Source organism: Ruditapes philippinarum, unplaced genomic scaffold (genome assembly GCF_026571515.1).
Source record: "Ruditapes philippinarum isolate M1 unplaced genomic scaffold, ASM2657151v2 ctg1417_1_1_1_1, whole genome shotgun sequence".
Classification (NCBI taxonomy): Eukaryota; Metazoa; Mollusca; class Bivalvia; order Venerida; family Veneridae; genus Ruditapes; species Ruditapes philippinarum.
In genome coordinates, this window is record NW_026860012.1 from 113,385 (window position 1) to 135,974 (window position 22,590).

The following is a 22,590-nucleotide window of genomic DNA, read 5'->3' on the forward strand; positions in this document are numbered from 1 at the left end:
TTTGAGGTCACCAGGTCAAAGGTCAAGGTCACAGGGGCCTTGACTTCAAAAAGCTTGTCCGCCCAATAACCTAAGATGCCTTTGACCTACAGTCTTCATATTTGGCATGGAGGTTAGTCATGATTAGTAGATGACCCCTATTGATTTTGTGGTCACCAGGTCAAAGGTCAAGGTCACAGGGGCCTTGACTTCAAAAAGCGTGTCCGCCCAATAACTTAAGATTGCTTTGACCCCACAGTCTTCATATTTGACATTGAGGTTAGTCATGATTAGTAGATGACCCCTATTGACTTTGAGGTCACCAGGTCAAAGGTCAAGGTCACAGGGGCCTTGACTTCAAAAAGCTTGTCCGCCCAATAACTTAAGATGCCTTTGACCTACAGTCTTCATATTTGGCATGGAGGTTAGTCATGATTAGTAGATGTCCCCTATTGATTTTGAGGTCACCAGGTCAAAGGTCAAGGTCACAGGGGCCTTGACTTCAAAAAGCTTGTCCGCCCAATAACTTAAGATGCCTTTGACCCACAGTCTTCATATTTGGCATGGAGGTTAGTCATGATTAATAGGTGACCCCTATTGATTTTTAGGTCACTGGGTCAAAGGTTAAGGTCACAGGAGCCTTGACTAAAAAAGTTTGTCCACCCATTAACTTAAGAAACCTTTGACCCACAGTCTTCGTATTTGGCATAGATGTTGATCATGACCATAAGGTGACCCCTATTGATTTTGAGGTCACTGGGTCAAAGGTCAAGGTCACAGGGACCTTGACAAAAAAAAGCTTTTCCCCTCAATTGCTTAAGAATACCTGTCTGCAGTGTATTGTTTTTGACATTTTCACATTTGAAGCATGTAGAATGCACTGGCTTAGTAACCTCAGATTTGACAGGGAGGTTGTCATTGAGCTTTAAATGGCCACTGTTGATTTTGACAAAGTGGTATGCGGGGGTATTCACGCCATGATAGTGGCAGTTCTAGTTCATTTAAACCTCTGGGTCTGTTTCTAGAACATTTTCCTGTCACTTGTTTGATTTTCATGAACAACTATGTTGTTTTGGTATTGCTTTATACCCTTTTGTTGTCATACACGAAATTGGGAAGAGCAAAGTTATTTGATATGTAGCATTACCTAGTGGTTATCTACAAAGTAATAAATCATGGTTCCACCTTTGGGAACTTTTTTATCAATTTTCCGATGACTTCGGAAAGTATATGCCTCTCATTTTGTTATTAAGGTTGGTGCCCTGTCTACAAAAGGAACAGGTAACCCACATGATGGTGAACTGACGTTTGTTGGTCGAGTGCTAGCTGAACTCCCTGTTGACACGAAGATCGGCAAAATGCTAATGCTAGGCCATGTGTTTGGACTTTTGGAAGAGTGTTTGATAATAGGTGCTGCTATGTCACTGAAAAGTGTGTTTGCTCAACCATTCAAGTTAAGATTGGAGGCTTACAGGTATAAATTTACATTGTTCATGCTATGACCTTGTTGACCTGTACGAGACTATAACTTGATTAACAATAATACAGAAAAAAATAGAAAAACTAGCAGTTTGTCAGATTATTTTCATAACAAACTAGTTTTGAAGGATTTTCCAATTGATAACTCCAATTGTATTTCAAGCTCAGGGTATCCTTGTCTGAGTGTTAAGGTCTTTGACTTTGAACCACTTGCCCCTCACTGCTTTTGGTTTGCACCTTCCAGTGACTTTGATTCTTTTATGAGGGGAAGCAATCCAGATAGCTTACGGAAAGTCTTTGGTTCTACTCAGATCCATGCTTTCCAGATAGCTTACGGAACACCTTTGGTTCTACTCAGATCCATGCTTTCCAGATAGCTTATGGAACATCTTTGGTTCTACACAGATCCATCCTTGTGCCTATGTAATGGGGCTAGTGAAAACTGGCGATTGCACAAACTGGACATTTGCTCCCTTATTTGTGAAGGCTGATATTTGCTCCCTTGTATCTTTTGAAGAGGCTGACAATTTTGCCCTCCTAAAGATTTTGAAGAGCAAACATTTGTCCCCATATGTTAAAACTTTAATGCAAGTAGAGACACAATACAACTTTAAACCCATCAAAATAAACAAATACCAGGCTCCATGAAAACTACATGAATTCTGACAATTTTTAGGCTGGCTTGGTTTCATTTTGTTGAGCAGCTGATTATGATGTTAGATTTGATCGTTCAAGTATAATAAAGATGAATAAAGAACTTACAATACATTAAAGATCTGTCATTAAAATTTGTTTTTATTCTTTATAACTATTAGATTCCGTTGAACAAATGATGGCAGCAGGTATACTTACTAGCAGTTTAGTAGTGCTTGAAATATATTTCTATTATGATAGTTACATTTTCACAATGCAGAGTGCCCCTTGTTGCTGAGGGGTTGCCTTTGATGGTTGAGAAATAATAATTGCAACTAAATGGGTTCGGAGAAACTGGAGACAATGCATCTCTAAGCTCCAGCAGGTGATGTGGTTTTGACCCCTAGTGTTGCTTTTGAAGTTTGTAACACCCAAGGCTTTTCTGTTTCGGCGCCATATGACCTATACTGTGTTGGTGCGCTGTAAAACCAAACAAACCAAACCAATAATGCAGAGTGATTAATGATTAATGCATGTAACTTTTAAACTCATATTTTCAGGCACAAGTTAGAGTGGGCTAACGGATCTCAGAGTGACTCTATTGCTATACTTAATGCATATAAGGTAACATTTGAAACATTCTATTGTCTGAAGTTGTTACTTTTCAAGAAATCATAATGGTTTTCTCAAATTTTCTTTTTATTACCAAATATCTGATTTTAACAATAATAAAGAACATTTTAAATGATGTGTGTTAGATAGGATTTTATGCTTCATCTTGCATACTTTGAAAGACAAACAATTGCAATTATTTGTACTGTTCGCTATTGACTGACTTTTGACTTACAGTTTGTTTTGCATTAATGTATTGGTACAACTTCTAATGTACAATCACTGGTATCTCAATCTCACATTTGAATGGAAAGGAATATTTCAATATTGCTTTTATCATCTTTATGAGAAGGCTATTCAGCTCACTTATGGATGGTCAGTGGTTCTAGTTAAATGCACTATGGGTTATCTTCAATGGTGTTCAGCTTTCTTGAAAGTTTTGCATCACATGAAATCACATAAAGCAGCAATCTTATCAAAATTATTTCCTAACTGGCACTCCATTACCTTTTGCTATATAACATAGAGTAAATAACATAGAGTATTGAAGCAAAAATAAAGAGCAGATATATACTGAACCAAAAAAGAAACTTTCGCAAAGTATGTGCCAGTTGTTCAAGGGTACCACTTAGATGTACACACTTATATACATGTAGTAGCTTGTAAAACTTGTTTTGTTTGCAAAATCGGTCAGCTAATCCCCGTATAAAAGCCCGATATGTTTATTCAACGTAAAAATCGAGTTCAAGGATTGAATATCTGCATTCAAACTTGGAGAAAGTTTCTTTTTTGTTTCAGTATATATTATTGAGATTGAGTACTGCATTAGATTGTCATTATAAAGAATACATATAAATTGTAGACATGGGAAAGGAAAAGAGAGCAGGGAGAGTTTAAGAGAAGTGGTGGCGGAGGAGAAGTGGGTTGGGGTAAAAACTACTATCTACAAATACGTCGACTGAAGGAGGTAAGTGAGCAAGATTTTAATGTAGGTTATTTGAAATCAAAAAACGTATGATCAGCATAATGCTTGATAATTGTCAGTAGATGTACCATTCTTTGAGAAAAGGGATGAAAGCATATTTATAGCAAACACACTGAATCAATTATAATTGACTTGCTTACCCTAAAATAAGTGTTAAACGGCATGGAAACTTGAGACTGCATGGATATGGTGGCTTGTCTTGTAATGACAAATTTATTTAAACTTCTGTTAATTGATTGTAAAAAAAGAGATTTTTTTCTCAGCATTTCTGGTGTCTTATAAGTGAACATCATCTTGATTTAAGTCTAAGATCTTATGATCATTACTTTGAGTATTGAGACACATTTACCTTCCTGATATGGCTCACTATATTTGAACCTAAAGACCTCTATGGATTACACTATCTGTCTGTATTTGTTTGACAGATAACATTACAAAACTTTGATGATGTAAATTGTTGTAAGTAAGATATATAAAGCTGTAATTGGTTACTATAGATACAGGAGCTGATCAAGGACATAGAGAAGAGATTGATGAAATTTAACATAATGAGACCACAGCATGCTCCTGTATATGCCCATACATTATCGGAAGATCAGGAAAAACTTCTACTTAAGGTAAACCTTACACTGCATTGTAATATATTTATTTAAGTTAGTCTATTTTGAGATATTCTCAATTTGAATATAGTCTTTTTTAACCATAAGTATTTTTAACCACTATTGTGAATCAAGCATTTGAGTCGTTGACCAACCAGCATTAATATTGTATTTTGTATAAAGGTCATGATCTCAGTTGGGCTCAAACCCAGGATCCCTAGTTGGAGAACCAGAAAACATAACTACTAGCCAACCTTCCACTGCTATAGTCATATATTAACCTGACTGTATCATCTTTTGTCTTTTACAAGGGGCAAGTGATTTTTAGTAAGCGACTTTGATTATTGACACCACAGTGGTGGGGTGGCTGTGTTATAACTATTTCATGTCTTGTATATTATAGGTGGTGTTGTGTGGAGCATTCTACCCAAACTACTTTGTTAAAGGTGAGATAGATGAGATGGAATCTCTGAAGGCATTATCTGGGAGAGACCCTCTCAACACAGTGATGGTTAGTTTCTGCATTAACTTGTTAAAAAACCTTTCTAAGACAAGTTTATCATTATTTCTCAAAGCGCTATATGACGTTTATTAAGAGACCGCATTTAACATTTTACAATTGTTAAGATTGAAAATAGTTCAGACATGCATAAATTGAATATTTAAAAAAAAGCAAATAGAAGGTGTAACCTTCAAATTTTTGGAAGTATTTGTTTTCATCATTCCAATGAGCCAAGTGATCTATTGGAATTTAAGCATTCATGATGTCTGTTATATATGCACAGGTGAAAGGTTTACCAGCCAATCAGGGTACATTGTACAAGCAGGTGGTGGAAGATTTGTTCCGGAAATGTGGGGCCAACCCTAAAGCTTACTTTGAGGAAACAAGGTAAAGTTGCATAAAACAATTAGGCAATAAAAAGTGACTTGTCTGTGCTATTTAGTATCAGTATAGTGGTAGGCCAGTCTGTACCATTGTGCAGTCTTAACAAACTCTGATACTACTGGATTCTCAGTTGTTTTTTTTACTTGCTTATCTCAATAGAGAGAGCATAAGATTTATCAACTGAGGGTTGCTGGTTAGATCCTCCGGCAAGTCAAAAACTCCCATTTGTTTCTTACCACCGATTCAGAAATCTTGTGAAATTAGTAGTCGGTCACTTGCTTAGAAATTGGCAATTACTGGTTAGTTATCAAGGAACACCGATAGTTTGAACGTCCATAGAGACATGACCAAAAATGTGTTGATATTGGCTTTAAAGAACTAAACATAAGTATAAGTACTTAAATGCTGATATTCCTTAAATAAATCATGAAATTATTAATAAACAGTTTCATAATCAAAGCAATAAAAGGTGTTAATGAGTTTCCAGTGGCCACTAAATATTAACTTAAATCACACACTTGAAATTAATGGACATGCATGTTTATTATTAACACACTATATCTTGCAGAGCTTATGTGGAATTTCCAAGGAGAGCAAACAGTAGATCAAAGGTGCATGAAGGAGTTTACATGGCTCTTAAAATGAAGTAAGTACAATTGGATTACATTTACCTACGATGAGGTGGTCCATCTGGTCGCACTACTGAAAATAAATAAGGGGCCATCTAACTGCAATCAGAGCAAAAGAGGGCAGTAGAGTTCATTTCAGGGGCCTATAGCCCTCTATAAATAAAAGAAAATGAAATAAATGGCCCTCATTCCATTTTGGTTAGCACGTCTGTCTGCATGTACAGGTTTTATTCTTTTCAAGCTGATCACTTGGCTGAGAAGGAATAAGCCATGGATAATGTAGTTTAATAGTGACATTGTCTATAGTCAGTAGAGGACATCTATTGAGTTTGAGGTCATTAGGTAGGTCAAGGTCACAGTTAAACTATAGAATCCTTGTCATGAGTTTATATAACTTGGTAGAACCAGTAGATGACCCTTATTTATATCTATGTCAAGGTCACAGTGAAATCACTGTAATATCCATTGGATCAGTTACTTTAGAAAAATAACTCTTAAGTTTGTATATAACTAATAGGAACATTGTCCATGGTCAGTAGATGATCCCTATTGATTTTGAGGTTGTCATTCGTCAGTCATAGTTTTGTGAAACATGTATGCACCAGATGGTAGTTAAAGATGACATTACTCATAAGTTATAATTGACTCTTTTTATTTTAGACAGTTGAGAATGCCGATGGTCATCAACTTGTATACTCCAGAGGAGGCTCGGGAAATGTTGAGTAAATTACAAGATGCACAGGACAAGTTGACCAAGTCTGGAAGTCTTCGTACTAACAGATTAACTGCTACTGGTCAGATTACCGAGGAATCTGGAAGTAACAGGGTCGCCACACATGTTAGTCCACCTGACCCAGCCAAGGACGTTATCAGTATCTGTATTACAGAGGTAAAGTAATTAACAAACAAGTTGTTAGTGGGATATTAGGGATATTTTTTATTTTCTTTCAAAGCACACCTATGTGTACAAACTTTTGGTTAGATCTAATTACAAATGATTTGTTTAGCCAAGAAATGCATTCAAATGGTCATATAATTTTTCCAACTGAAAGTTTCTTGAGAGATGAAATTGATTGAATGCATTGATCAATAAATGAATTGTGTGTTTGTTTTGTGAATTGTTGATTACTTATAATCAGTGAAAGTTTACCACATATTTGTAATGTGGACATGTCCTGCTTTGATTTTGAATCTTTTCATTGCTATTTTAGAGATTTTAACCATTACCTTCATGAACCAAAGTGATTAGCCTTTGCTGCCAGTGTTGAGCCAGGCCAGCCTGTACATCTGTACAGTCTCACCAGGCTCTATACAGTCGGCTGACTAACTTGAAACTTCCATTATGATGTCCCATAAATTAATATTGGACCGAAAAAGGAGGCTGGACAAGTCCATTTGAGAAATTCAGCAGGTTAAAGGGTAAAATGTGAAAAGTATAAAATGGAGATGCTGACAATGTAAAGTTGGGTTAGACTGCAAGAATGTGCTGGCTGGTAAGGCATTATACTTGTGTCATTATTAAGTTAATATAACCATCAGCATTTAAAGAGTTAAAAATTAAATGATGAATTAGCAAATAAGGACTGAAGTTTAAATATTATGTTGCATTTGATTACAGGTGATAGATTGTGGACATTTCTGGGCCCAGTATGGGGAAGATGAGAATTATAGAGATTTATACAAAGTACAAGAAGAACTTAATAAAGATCATGGTCACAGTTTGAGAGTATGTATACTGTGAACAATGTTGTGTCATGTTTAAATGCCCCCCACTAAAGGGGGATATAGATTTGCCCTTGTCTTTCTGTCCCGCTGTCAAGGTGTCTGTCAGTAGGGACTTTGGGTCATCTGTGTCTTATAGACACATTTTTAATTTTTCTTCATGAATTTTGGAACGGTCTTTGTTTCTGGATTTGGGAGTGGAGTCAGATTCTGCATAATATATCTAAATTTATCATATACCTGTGTGGATTTTGCAACGTCGTAAAAACAGTATTGCATGGTCATGCATATATTTTGATGTGACTTCATTTGCGTTATACTAACATAGTTTAAAACGCGCTAAATGTTAGCGTTACACTATAGGTGTGTCAGTGAATATGATTCTTTTCATTTTAAACACTCTTTATTTTGGGTATGTGATAAATAGAATATTATATTCCTGTAAGTTCATTACTGAATTTATTGAACTCGTAGTATAAAATAATATTATGCTCGCTACAGGCTCGCATAATATAACTTTATACAACTTCTTCAATAATTTCAGGATTGAACTTACACTCATTCAGTATCCTCTATTTGGATTACTTTTTAATGATTTAATTAATCAATTTTTTAACAGTGATTAGATCACCAATTTCTTGACAATAGGGATATATTTTTAGCTCACCTGTCACAAAGTGACAGGGTGAGCTTTTGTGATCGCTTTTCGTCCGGCTTCCGTCCGGCGTCTGTAAACTTTTACTTTAAATGACATCTCCTCATAAGCCACTAAGCCAATTTCATCCAAACTTCACAGGAATGTTCCTTTGGTGGTCACCTTTGAAAATTGTTCTAAGAATTTAATTCCATGCAGAACTCTGGTTGCCATGGCAACCAAAAGAAAAAACTTAAAATATCTTCTTCTAAAAAACCCAAAGAGCTAGAGCTAAGATATTTAGCATGAAACATCTTCTAATGGGTGTCTACCAAGTTTGTTCAAATAAAAGCCCTTGGATCATAATTGGCCCCGCCCCAGGGGGTCATTGATTTTCCCTATATGCATATAGTAAAAACTTAAAAAATCTTCTTTTAAAGAACCAAAATAGCTAGAGCTAAGATATTTAGCATGAAACATTTTCTAATGGATGTCTACCAAGTTTGTTCAAATAAAAGCCCTGGGGTCAAAATTGGCCTCGCTCCAGGGGGTCATTGAGTTTCCCTATATACATATAGTAAAAACTTAAAAAAATCTTCTTTTAAAGAACCAAAAGAGCTAGAGCTAAGATATTTAGCATGAAACATCTTCTAATGGGTGTCTACCAAGTTTGTTCAAATAAAAGCCCTGGGGTCAAAATTGGCCCCACCCCAGGGGGTCATTGATTTTCCCTATATGCATATAGTAAAAACTTAAAAAATCTTCTTTTACAGAACCAAAATAGCTAGAGCTAAGATACTTAGCATGAAACATCTTCTAATGGATGTCTACCAAGTTTGTTCAAATAAAAGCCCTGGGGTCAAAATTGGCCTCGCTCCAGGGGGTCATTGAGTTTCCCTATATACATATAGTAAAAACTTAAAAAAATCTTCTTTTAAAGAACCAAAAGAGCTAGAGCTAAGATATTTAGTATGAAACATCTTCTAATGGATATCTACCAAGTTTGTTCAAATCAAAGCCCTGGGGTCAAAGTTGGCCCCACCCCAGGGGGTCATTGATTTTCCATATATACATATAGTAAAAACTTAAAAAATCTTCTTTTAAAGAACCCAAAGAGCAAGACATAAGATATTTAGCATGAAACATCTTCTAATGGGTGTCTACCAAGTTTGTTCAAATAAAAGCCCTTGGGTCAAAATTTGCCTGGCCCTGGGGGTCATTGATTTTCCAAATTTCCTTATATGTGTATAGGAAAAACTTAAAAAATCTTCTTTGGAAAAAACCAAATAGCTAGAGTTTAGATAGGCATGAAACATCTTCTATTGATTGTCTACAAAGTTTGTTCAAATAAAAGCCCTGGGGTCAGAATTGGCCGCACCCCGGAGGTCATTCATTTTCCCTATATGTGTAAAACTATAGCAAAAATTGAAAAATCTTCTTTGAAAAAACTCAAATAGCTAGAGTTTAGATATTAAGCATGAAACATCTTCTAGTGAGGGGGACATTGATTTTCCTTTTACGAGTATAGCAAACACTTAAAAATCTTCTTTGAAAAAACCCGAATAGCTAGAGTTTAGATATTAAGCATGAAACATTTTCTAGTAAGTGTCTACAAAGATTGTTCAAATAAAAGCCCTGGGGTCAAAACTGGCCCTGCCCCAGGTGTGTCATTGTTTTTAACTATATATGTAAAGAAAAAATTTAAAAAAATCTTCTTTTATAAATCTTAACGAGCTAGACCTTAGATGTTTAGTATGAAACATCTTCTAATGGTTGTCTACAAAGTTTGTTCAAATAAAAGCCCCGGGCTTTAAACTGGCCCCGCTCCGGGGGCCTATGTACAGGTGAGCGACTTCAGGGCCATTATGGCCCTCTTGTTTTTAACTTTCAATGAGGAATTTGTTATCAGAACAGAAGATAAGTTGAGAGAAAAAACTATTTTCGAACATTTTTTAACCAAAATGCCAGGAAACACTGTGTGATAAAACAGCATATTTTTGGGGTTTATGATTTGTAAAAGAATTCTTTATATCTTTATTATATAACATATTGAAATATGGTAATAAAATAGTAAATTCTTTAATATTGCATGACCAGTGTAATGTACAGATTGAATATTAATGACAAGCTATTGAATGTTTTTCAGCCATTGAGTGGTGTGGCACGTGTTGGAGTGTTCTGTGTCGCCCCCTACATGGATGAGACTCTGGAATACTACAGAGCAAGGATACAGTCTGTACAGAACAAGGTTGATGAAAGAGTTAGGGCTAGGAGAGAATGTGTGGAGGTAAAAGCATTATGTTGGAAAGATTTATTGATAATGCTGCCTTATTCTTTAAAAAGTAAATGCTCAGAAACTCTTTTACCATTCAAGCATCATAATTGTAGGTCATTGACATAGACTGATAACTCCAGCATAAATTTTTTCTTAATTTATTAATCTTTGTGAACAAAGAAATAAAGGTACAAACAAAGAAATAAAGGTACATTATCCAAGTTTTTATTTAACTATTATGCTATGTTGACTTCTTACCACTTGCCCCTCACCCCTGTATGTTCGAATTCTGGCAGGGACTTTAGATTCTTTCATGTGAGGAAGCGGTTAATAATTGCCATATTGCCATAAGTTTTCTATCAGCACATGTGTATTTCAGGTATTCTTTGTTGACTATGGTAACACTGCAGAGGTGAGTAGGGATCAGCTGAGAGAACTGCCAACACATTTACTCAAAACACCTTTCCAGGTATGACCATTTTAAACAGGTGTTATTTCACTGTACAGTTGATGTTTTACAAGTGTACTTTTTGTTTGAAAAGTTTAAACGTAATTACATAATTTTAGAAAAAAAAATAATATAAAGATTTACTGTCATTAAATTATATAGTGGCATCCTTAAACTGTCAATGTATAGCTTTTAACTTGGGATCACTGAAGAAAGTAAAACTTTTTAACAATTTATAGATGAAGGAATGGGTCTTCATTCACAAAGTTTGGTTTGAACCAAGACTTTGATAAAAAAATTTCAATCTTGTATAAACTAACATGTTGTACTAATGGCCATGATGGCTTTTGTTTTATTTTAGGCTTTTGAGTGCCGTCAAATCAAAATACGACCTTCACCTTTAAGATGTCCAGATGGAAAATGGACAGTGGAAGCAACAACAGCCTTCAGGGAAATGGTTTTAAATCACAAACTTATTGCTAGAGTATGTTATAAATTAGTTTATATTTGATAAACTGTGGGCCATAGTTTCCAAGCAGATTATGATTAAATGGTTGACATTAAAATAATAGCCCTATGCTTTGTGTTTGAGTTCTGATGAGAGCATAGGACTTTTTCTGTTAAGTTTTGAAATCCATTTAGCTAGCTTACAGAAGGATGATTCTTCTACCTGCTTTATTAATAGTGCTTTTGGAAGAATGCACAGAAGACCAGCATTACTTATGGTAAAAGGTGCCATATGATCTTTAATATCCCCCGCCGCCTTTCAAAATATGTCTCCGTCCTTCGTCCGACATTTTTGTCTGCAGCATATCTCAAAAAGCCTTTGAGATATCAACATGAAACTTCATAGGTGGATGGATCTCACTCAGGAGGTGTGCAGTGCACAAGAATGATTACTCTACCTTTCATAATTTTTGAGTTATTGCCCTTTATTAGTTTTCATACTTAATTTTTCACCCGAGTGGAGTATAACCCAAAAGGTCTTTGAGATGTCAACATGAAAGATAGATCTTATGGTGTAGGATTGCTCTTTGCAAGAATAATAACTCTTCCCTTTATAATTTTTGAGTTATTGCCCTTTGTTATTTTTAGCTCACCAGAGCCGAAGGCTCAGGGTGAGCTATTAGTATCAAAGGGGGATGCTCCGGCATCCGTCGTCATGCGTCAACAATGGTCTTCTTCTCTGAAACTACTGGACAGATTTACTTCAAATTTGGTCTGTAGCATCCTTGTGACAGTCACACTTGAATTTGCTCATGTCATTCCAATTGGCCCCTTTTAGGGGTCAGCAGAGCTAAAAATAGAAAAACCTTTAAACATCTTCTTCTACAGAACTAATGATTGGATGATCACCAAACTTTGTCTGTAGCATTCTTGGGTAGTCTTTTATCAAGTTTGCTCATATTAATTTGATTGGCCCCTTTTAGGGGTCAGCAGAGCTAAAAATAGAAAAACCTTTAAACATCTTCTACAGAACTAATGATTGGATGATCACCAAACTTTGTCTGTAGCATTCTTTGGTAGTCTTTTATCAAGTTTGCTCATATTAATTTGATTGGCCCCTTTTAGGGGTCTCTAGGGCTAAAAATAGAAAAACCTTTAAACATCTTCTTCTACAGAACTAATGGATGGATGATCACCAAACTTTGTCTGTAGCATTCTTGGGTAGTCTTTTATCAAGTTTGCTCATATAAATTTGATTGGCCCCTTTTAGGGGCCGCAAAAGCTAAAAATAGAAAAACCTTTAAACGTCTATTTCTACAGAACTAATAGATGGATGATCACCAAACTTTGTCTGTAGCATTCTTAGGTAGTCTTTTATCAAGTTTGTTAATATTATTTTGATTGGCCCCTTTTAGGGGTCTCTAGGGCTAAAAATAGAAAAACCTTTAAACATCTTCTCCTACAGAACTAATTGATGGATGATCACCAAACTTTGTCTGTAGCATTCTTGGGTAGTGTTTTATCAAGTTTGCTTATATTAATTTGATTGGCCCCTTTTAGGGGCCGCTAAATCTAAAAATAGAAAAACTGTTAAATGTCTATTTCTAGAGAACTAATTGATGGATGATCACCAAACTTTGTCTGTAGCATTCTTGGGTAGTCTTTTATCAAGTTTGCTCATAATAATTTGATTGGCCCCTTTTAGGGGCCGCTAAAGCTAAAAATAGAAATACTGTTAAATGTCTATTTCTAGAGAACTAATGGATGGATGATCACCAAACTTTGTCTGTAGCATTCTTGGGTAGTCTTTTATCAAGTTTGCTAATATTATTTTGATTGGCCCCTTTTAGGGGTCTCTAGGGCTAAAAATAAAAAAACCTTTAAACATGTTCTCTTACAGAACTAATTGTGAGATGATCTCCAAACTTTGTCAGTAGCATTCTCGGGTAGTGTTTTATCAAGTTTGCTCATATTAATTTGATTGGCCCCTTTTAGGGGCCGCAAAAGCTAAAAATAGAAATACCTTTAAATGTCTATTCCTACAGAACTAATTGATGGAAGATCACCAAACTTTGTCTGTAGCATTCTTGGATAGTCTTTTATCAAATTTGCTCACATTCATTTGATTAGCCCCTTTTAGGGGCCGGTAAAGCTAAAAATAGAAATACCTTTAAATGTCTATTTCTACAGAACTAATTGATGGATGATCACCAAACTTTGTCTGAAGCATTCTTGGGTAGTCTTTTATCAAGTTTGCTTATATTATTTTGATTGGCCCCTTTTAGGGGCCGCTAAAATTAAAAATTGATATTCATTTAAATGCTATAGCTACAGAACTAATTGATGGATGATCACCAAACTTTGTCTGTAGCATTCTTGGGTAGTCTTTTATCAAGTTTGCTCATATTAATTTGATTAGCCCCATTTTATCAAGTTTGCTCATATTAATTTGATTAGCCCCATTTAGGGGCGACTAAAGCTAAAAATAGAAAAATAGAAAAAACTTTTGAACATCATTTCCTCCTGAAATAATTGATAGATGATCACCAAACTTTGTAGCATTCTTAAGTAGTCTTTTATCAAGTTTGCTCATATTAATTTGATTAGCCCTGTTTAAGCTAAAGCTTAAATACCCCAGGTCATGGCATTTCTTCAAATTATTGTTTAAACATGCATTCTATGCTCAAATTTAATGTTAGAATATATTGACATTCCAACACTGGGAAGCAGTTGTTTCTGGTGAGCGACTCAGGGCCATCATGGCCCTCTTGTTCATACTTTTTGTCCCAGAGCTTATCTCAAAAAGTGTTAGAGGTATCAACTTAAAACTTCATAGGTGGATAGATCTCATTGAGGAGGAGTGCAGCACACAAGAATGATAACCTACCCTGCATTATTTTTCAGTTTTTGCCTTTTGTTATTTTCAGCCATCAGTATTCACATAGGTTTCAAATTTGTAATCACTTCAGCCATCAGTTTTCATTACCAAAAGACCCCTTGAAATTGAATTATTCTGCTCTACTTCATATACATTCTTCAAATGAGCAAACACATTTGGCAGGGCATTTTGTTTTGTACTTAAAACAATAATTATTTTCCTAAATAACTTGTATATATTTATTTTTATTATCAAAATGAATTTTTAACATATTTACATGCTACATACATATATTCAGCACAGCAAGCACTAATGGGCGTAACTAACAGAATTCATTAAAAGATTTTCAAAACTAAACTTTATTTTTTCAGCCATTTTCTGTTGTACATGGAGTTCTGCGAGTTGATTTAATCCACATCACACAGCAGCATGGTCAGTTCTATGTCCGTCCAAGGCTTGTAGAGATGGGATTTGCTGATGAAGCTGAGGAAAGTTCTCTCTCAAAAGTATGCCTATTGTTACATTTTTATAGAGACTTCTAAAAGTTATATTTTGAATAGTTTTTTTCCCATAATGTTTCTCATAGCATCCTCATATTTTGATGAAATTTTATGATAAATTCAAAAAAAAACAAAAAAACCAACACACATACATGTGAACTTTTTTGGATGATCAAGTGGGAGATTTTTCTTCAAAAAGAGGGAGATTTTAGAATTTGCAATAAACAAAGAAGGAAGTTCTGACATCAAAAATAGGGAGATTTCTTTAATTTGTGAAAATACCCCTTATTTTAAGAAAAATCTTTGAAAATATGGCTGCAAAAAGTGGGAGTCTCCCGCTTAAAGTGGGAGAGTTCACATGTATGAACACATTTTGTCAGATGTGAAATTATAGAAATTTGGAGCATTCATTTCTTCTATGAATCTATATAACTAGAATTTCAGGTTGATTTGGTCTAGGTTGATGTTGCTGAAAAAAATAAATTAATTTTTACCAAGCGTTATTTATGTCTCTAACTTGCAATGTTGGAGCATACTATGATGGGTTGGTTTGTTAACCCTAGCTCAAGCCCTGAGAAAAATAAACAAAAGTTAAAAAGAACTGAAATAAAGAATTCTTTATTATAATTAATTTAGCAAAGCTATGAGCAGAGAGTAGAAGAGTATATGAAGGCCAGGAACCTGTTCGGGCGGGCGACACAGAAAGGGACGCTGTTAGGGGAACCGAAAGCAGACTGGTTAAATGTGGCATCATTGGGCGCGACTGGTTGTGATCTTGGTGCAAGACAGAAAGGAAATAGGGTAGGAATTAAAAGTTGATTATCAACATGTGATCAGATGTTTTTTTGTTGTTTTGTTCCAGTGTCTGGTGATGGACCATTAGTAAATTCTAGTATAATTCAGCTGTTTGAGATAGATAACACGTGGCAAATCTCAATATTGGGGTATTCAATGCTAAATAGTTAAAGAATAGGAAAGAAATTGTCAAAGTCTCCCTTATAAAAGTCTTTGGCACCAGATGTGAAATGATTTGTTCTTATTTGAATACTTTAGCCTAGAGAATGATCTAACAACCAACAACAAAGCAAAACAAACATTTGCTCATTTTTAAGTATAACAATGTTCAATTTGAAATGAAAATTAGTACTTGAATCTTAGCTTCTTATTTATTGCATTTTATATATTACTTTTCATATTATACCCCCTCCCCTAGCACAACAAAGTAAAGCCCTACTGATGAAGCGGACGGAGGTATTGGGTGGGGATTTGCTGTATGATGGGGGTTGTTCTAGCTTGTTATAGCATATACAGAATACTTTAAATATTGTATAATAATATTATCTAAATTTGCAGGTGCATTTAAATGGGCCAACAAATCCATATGAGATGAGTTTCTTCAACATGACAAATGTTGGACGTCTCAGGTAAACCTTGCAATATCCTTCAAAATATTCAATAACTTAGAAGTCTGGATACCTATTAATACATATATTCAATATTTTTTGGGGAGAAAAACAACATGTTTCAGTTTAAGTCATAAAGATAATCACCTTGTATATTTTTCAAAAGAAATTTAAGGAATCAATCAAATCAATTGCTGTTACCATTTTGTAAGTTTTTGTCCTGTGAGGGATATTAGTTGAATTACAGTTATTCAACAGGTTAAAGGTTAGAGTGTTGAAATAATATTTTAATCTTCACATAGGGCAACAAAGATAGAGCAAGACAGTGTAAATTCTATCAGCATAGATGATGAGCCACACGATCCGCACCAGAGAATGATGGTAGCCGGATTTGTGGGCTTGAACCCAAATGGTTCCTCGGTGGTGGCACGAGATTCAACAATTATGCCATCCATACCTGGTCTTCCAGCGCTCATTTTACTCATGTTCACACCTGTAGCAGAATTCAGGTAAATATAGGGAACATTTAAATACTAATATTTGATTTTCTTTCCAGATTTAAAATTTCCAGTTTACTGGTATACCAATTCTCTGAAATGAGAAATGGCGTACAAAAGTTCCCCTTTGATAAGAATTTCCTGATGTGAATAAAACGGTTAAAAAAAACTAATATAATCAACAGTCCCGCAAGGAAGATTTCACTGACCATAAATGCACCTTTGTGGTGGAGAATATGAAGTGTGTCATGTATTTAAAAAATAGAACATGTTTAATATATTTTAATGTGATGCATAACATATCTTAAAAAATGTAAAGGAAACCCAATTTTGGTTATTTTTGAAATCACACTTAGATTTAATTGTTACATTATGGTAATTTTAAAACTTATGTTTTTCTTGACACATCATTCTCTTTTATGTTAAAAGGATTTTATTTCCAATAAAATATACTACATAAAAAAATCAAAATTTAGAGGCAAGTATATCTGGACCAAAAATTTACCAGATTTTTTTTTCTGAAAAAAGAAAAAATGGTGGGAGGCTGTGTGGATCTGTTCCCAAACATATATTTTGTTATTCATAACAGGTTACCAAGGGGAAAAACAAACAAATAAAAAAAACCTAATTTATCATGATAGAAAGAAAATATAACACAAATAAGAAGTTAAAGATGTCACTGTGTGTCTATCTTCTACTTGTGTTATTTTCTCTGACATTTTGCACAGTGTCATCATTTCACACCTAGGTATATAATTATAACACCTGTCTAAATTAATTTTGCACATGTTCATCCGAATTTACCTTAATTCGGTTCTAAATATATTGATTGACCAGGTATCTTTATCAATGTCTTATCATTCAAGTTGCTGATAATTAAAAAAGAGACACTGGCTGCTTGATAAAGCAAAAAGACAATAAATATTTTCTAAAAAAAAAAAAAAAATCCATCGATAGTAAAGAAATTATCTTTAAATTTAATTATAATGCCAAAATTATTTTAAAGAAAAGTTTCTACTTGAATTTTGTAACTTTTTGATAAATATGTAAAAAAGAAGTGTTGAAAGTTTATTTTTTCATAATTAAGTGAAATTATTTGTTGAAATTTGTAAAAAAAAAAATTTATTTAATATTTTACAATTAAAAACAAAAGATTGAGAATGTGTAAGATTATGCAAATTATGGAATTTCTTTGATGATGTAATATTTCCATTAGGCATCCTAATTAAAGACAACCCCCTGTGGTGATCATAATTTTCATTTTGTTTGAAGGTTTTAATCCCTTGTTTGAAGGTGTTTATTTCTGACATATCAGTGGAATACACGAAGTGCCATAAAAGTTCTTAGGTAGCCCTTACCTAATTTGCATATTGGCCCCTTTGTAATTTGCATATTATCAGAATCCAATGCTGATTGGTTGAAAGTGATAAAAATGCAAACTTGCAAAGCCCGTAAGATGTGGGTGGTGTTTTAAAATTTTCTCTATAAATAAAGATATTTTTCTGATTTTGTCATTATATCATATTGTGCTAACGAAATTGTGCAATTATTGTGTGGCTGAAATTCACGGACAAGATCAAGAACACTGTATTTAGTAAGTGATATTTTATTTGTATATTCTTCTCTTTCTTTTTTTTTTCAGGCATTTGCGTTGAATTGAATTTTATATTGTTATACTTAATTATGTATATGGAAAACATTGGATTATACAGAATTTATTTTATTTTGATTGAGCAGGGAACTATAAGCTTATAGACACAGTAGGAAAACTTTGTATTGAATACATAAAGGAGATTTTAAGAAAAGATTTGATGTGCCACGTGCCAAAAATATAGTAAAAAAATTTATTGAAGCTTTCATGATTATGAGGATAGTTGTTATGTATTTCATATTGTACTTTGTTCAAAATAAAACAACAAAAAAACAACAAAAAACATTAAACTTTCCACACTAAATATCTTAAATGGACTTGTCCATTTTTTTAAATCTGGATAAAACCATTTATTACTTAATGGAAGATAATAAATGGTATACTGAGTAGTGGGCAGTGCAGATAGACCTTGATCAGGCTGTGGGGATGTGCCAGCTGATCTTGGTTTGCACTGATGCATGGGCATATATTTGGTTGCTGACAAGGTGTTAATCTTTGATTTGTTGTATTACAAAAAAGTAAAAAATGTTTTTTGAGTGCCACCATTTTAGTACCTGGCTAGTTCATTGAAGCTGGCTAGTTCATTGAAGCTATCAGTAAAAATTTGATTAATATAATTTTGATATTGAAAGTGCTTAAATCAACATGTCAGAATTCATATTAGGATTGCATTACACTTATTATGCGGAGTAAAAGTTAGCATTGATCAGGAAGTGTTGTAATTTTTCTACAGGTCATACAAAAATTAGATTTTAATGTAAGATAATTGTTTCCAATATATACCAAAAAATGAGATAATTGTTTTTATTTTTCAAGTAAAAAATACTTAAAATAAGAGAAGAAACTGTTAAATAGATATTGAAACACCATTTTTTATTTTAAAAGAAATCTATCTGAAAATATATTGTACATGCATTTATTTTAATGAATAAATTACTCTGATTTGCTAAATAATTGAATTAAATCTGTCTGCATTTTCTGGTCCAAAGTTTATATTTTTACATTTGCTTAATAATTGAATTAAATTTATCTGCATTTTCTTCTTTAAAGATCGAAATTACTCCCCTTAGCTTTGTAATTGAATTAAATCTGTCTGCATTTTCTGGTCCAAAGTTTATATTTTTACATTTGCTTAATAATTGAATTAAATTTATCTGCATTTTCTTCTTTAAAGATCGAAATTACTCCCCTTAGCTTTGCAATTCTGCATTTTCTGGTCCAAAGTTTATATTACTCCATTTGCTTAATAATTGAATTAGTTTGTCTGCATCTTCTGCTTCTAAGTTTAAATTACTCCCCTTAGCTTTATAATTGAATTAAATTTGTCTGCTTCTTCTGGTCCAAAGTTTAAATTAACCCCCATTTGCTTAAAGGGAGTCCACTGAGGTTTTATTTGGCATCACAGTACTAAACTTGAAGGAAAATACATTGATAAAGATACCTGAACAAGATTTCTGTTCCATTTGATAAATATCTAGTAAATAACTTGTGAGCAAAGTTCCAGATCATTTGGCCATCCATTTTGCCAAAATAATTATTCATATTGTGAAAAATGAACAAAATTTGAAAAGCGTTGGAATGCTTTTCACTCATATCAGGGCTAAGAATATTGCAAAAATACGATTGTCAATTTTTTATCAGTATATTTCTTAATTATCTTTTGCAAAGCGCTCTGTTTTAAGTGCTAGCTGGTCTACATGTATGTACGAAATTCAAATGTTATGTTTTAAGGATTTTAAAACCTCGGTGTAGTTCCTTTAATAATTAAATTAAGGTGACAACGGAGTCAATTATCACTGAAAATACCTAAAATGAGATTTTTTGCTTAGTATATTTATCAACCTTTTCTGAACACATTCGTGTTTTAATTTTGGAAGCAGTTAGTCCAAAAAATGTGTTTTTAAACGTTTTAAAACGGTACCTGTACTATTTTTATCTGCTATGGCGTAACCTGTCAATTACCGATAACGCACCGCCCCCTGTTGAGGCATCAATGAGGGAAATCGGTAGTTCCATATATGCGTGAATTACCGGTCCATACTGGTCCATACTACTCGTAATTCATGTATCGTACAAATACCGTACATCTTTTATGAATATCGTCTACCTTTTATTTAGCCTTTTTTATAAAATAAGAAATTGTCGGCCAATGTACGTAACATAATGTATGAAACATAAATAATTAAGCATAGCGACAAATCGCACGACCACGGGGTTGATTAAAAATATAGTTGCTAAAATATCCATAATGTGTGAAAATAATTTGTCTGTCCCGTTAATCTGATAGATATTACATTGAGTTTATGGACTTTGGTACGGATTCAAGGGCTTGCTTTACATTCAACCTCGTTTTCTAACAATGTCAAGTAAAACAACAACAAAAACAGACAACATTTTTTATGTGAACGCCTATATGACTTGTGTAAGGTCTCCCTGACAAAATTTCTAAACCATTTTAGGTTGTCTAAGGATGATTATTTCTCTATGAATCAATAAAAAAAGATAGTAAAATAAATTATCAGTGAATGCTTTGAATAAATTGTTCGCTAGTAAATCGAACACAGTACTAATAAACCTGGGAGAAAGTTTGGAATTTATTGTATATCCCAGTAGAAACTGGATCTCTATGCCGTGCATAGATGATTTTCATGATAGTCAAGAAGGTCAGATCACAATGATCGAGTGATACCTTTTATTTCTATTAAAATATGTGAAGCATTTATATCAATTTGGAGGAAAAAATATATAAAATCCCGTTCTTATTTGTACATCTACCATGGACTTTAAAATACTGTCAGAAGCTCAGTTTTTTTGTTATTTTAATTTATATTTTAACGGAATTTCATACACGAGTACACAGATAGAGTGACACTGGTATAATATAATAATAATGCTGATGATAATAATAATAAACTTCAAATGTGAAACAATTAAATACCCCGCTAGCGGTGCACAAATACGTCCCATTTCCCCCCACCGAGTGCCTCAAATTTTACCGAAAGTCACGTGACATGTGCAACCGATACCAGACTAACGGTAAATCACGTTAAGATGTGAAGAAATTTCTGTTATAAACTGATATTAATCAGCAACTTTTTTTAATTGGTCAGATGTCACTGGGTCATAAAATGTTGTTTAGTGTATGTTACCGCAACTTGTGACCCTCTCTGGTGCGATATTTGTGTATTATGTAATTATTTTAGCGTGAAACGTAGGGGTCCGAGAGAGAACAGCCAATTTATGACACTTCGTTTGATGCGGATCGGACTAACTTTGAATCGGCATAACTTTTTTAATAATCAAGCAATTAACATGCGGTTTAAAGCACATGAAAGGGAATTCATTTACGGAGGGAACCGTGTCAGGGATTTTTGTTTGCTCAATCAGCGACTTAATTATCTTTAATTACGTAATATGTATGGTGAAAAAAAGTCGCATAAAATGTTTGACGTTACGTAATATTTTTTTTAGAAAAGATAGACAAAATTTGAAACACGGTTCCCCAGATAAGTATGTTTATTTTCCAAAAGTTTGATGACAAAAAAAATAAAAAAAATTGACTTTGATATGACGATTTAAAATTTTAGGATTTTTATTAAAAATCAATCATTTACAAAGACATTTTTTTCAAATATGTTATTTTTTATGATGATCAACGACATTTAATGCACAAAGATTAAATAAATAACAATTATTACTAAAATAAGTTGGTTTAAATGACATTTATGTGATTACCACGGAAAGTGTCTGTTGTCACCTTAAATTTGTCAGTGTTTTCTGGTCCAAAATTACTCCCCTTTGCTTTATTAATTGAATTAAATTTGTCTGCATCTTCTGGTCCAAAGTTTAAAATTACTTCCCTTGCTAAATAATTGAATTAAATTTGTTTGCATTTTTGATCCAATGTTTGAATGACTCCATTTTGCTTAATAATTGAATTAAATTTGTCTGCTTGTTCTGGTCCAGAGTTTAAATGACTTCCCTTTAGCTTGATAATTGAATTAAATTTGTCTGCATCTTCTGGCTCAAAGTTTAAATTACTTCCCAGGGCTCAAGCTAGGTTCAAAATTTAGGGAGAAGTCACTTCTCCCTCCAGCTGCTTTAGGGAGAAATGGGGAGACTTTAGGGAGAAGTGAGGAGATTCATTTATCGATGTTTGTTGTATGTAAAATATCGCAATTATGTTGACTCACTGTACATATCTTATTAAATGAATTGGATCTGTGTTACAACAGAATATTCAATTTTAATTCAAAAGTAGTTTGAAGCAAGTAATAAGAATGAGTATCATGTAATGCAACCATTGCATTAAATGAAGATAAAAAAGCCATAG

General features: G+C 33.7%; 1 protein-coding gene across 2 annotated transcripts in view; it reads left to right on the top strand.

The window, feature by feature from the left end:
* LOC132758612 (ATP-dependent RNA helicase TDRD9-like) overlaps positions 1 to 22,590 on the top strand; it is a 78,713-nt gene that overhangs the window by 22,846 nt on the left and 33,277 nt on the right. For both annotated transcript variants that reach the window (XM_060750304.1, XM_060750305.1), the window contains exons 14-29: positions 1,233 to 1,453; positions 2,652 to 2,715; positions 3,566 to 3,670; positions 4,186 to 4,305; positions 4,691 to 4,798; positions 5,073 to 5,176; positions 5,742 to 5,819; positions 6,463 to 6,691; positions 7,421 to 7,528; positions 10,305 to 10,445; positions 10,813 to 10,902; positions 11,243 to 11,365; positions 14,578 to 14,712; positions 15,343 to 15,507; positions 16,060 to 16,130; positions 16,412 to 16,618. In XM_060750304.1, coding sequence (XP_060606287.1) covers positions 1,233 to 1,453; positions 2,652 to 2,715; positions 3,566 to 3,670; positions 4,186 to 4,305; positions 4,691 to 4,798; positions 5,073 to 5,176; positions 5,742 to 5,819; positions 6,463 to 6,691; positions 7,421 to 7,528; positions 10,305 to 10,445; positions 10,813 to 10,902; positions 11,243 to 11,365; positions 14,578 to 14,712; positions 15,343 to 15,507; positions 16,060 to 16,130; positions 16,412 to 16,618 — 2,069 coding nt within the window. The remainder of the gene's footprint in view (positions 1 to 1,232; positions 1,454 to 2,651; positions 2,716 to 3,565; positions 3,671 to 4,185; positions 4,306 to 4,690; positions 4,799 to 5,072; positions 5,177 to 5,741; positions 5,820 to 6,462; positions 6,692 to 7,420; positions 7,529 to 10,304; positions 10,446 to 10,812; positions 10,903 to 11,242; positions 11,366 to 14,577; positions 14,713 to 15,342; positions 15,508 to 16,059; positions 16,131 to 16,411; positions 16,619 to 22,590) is intronic.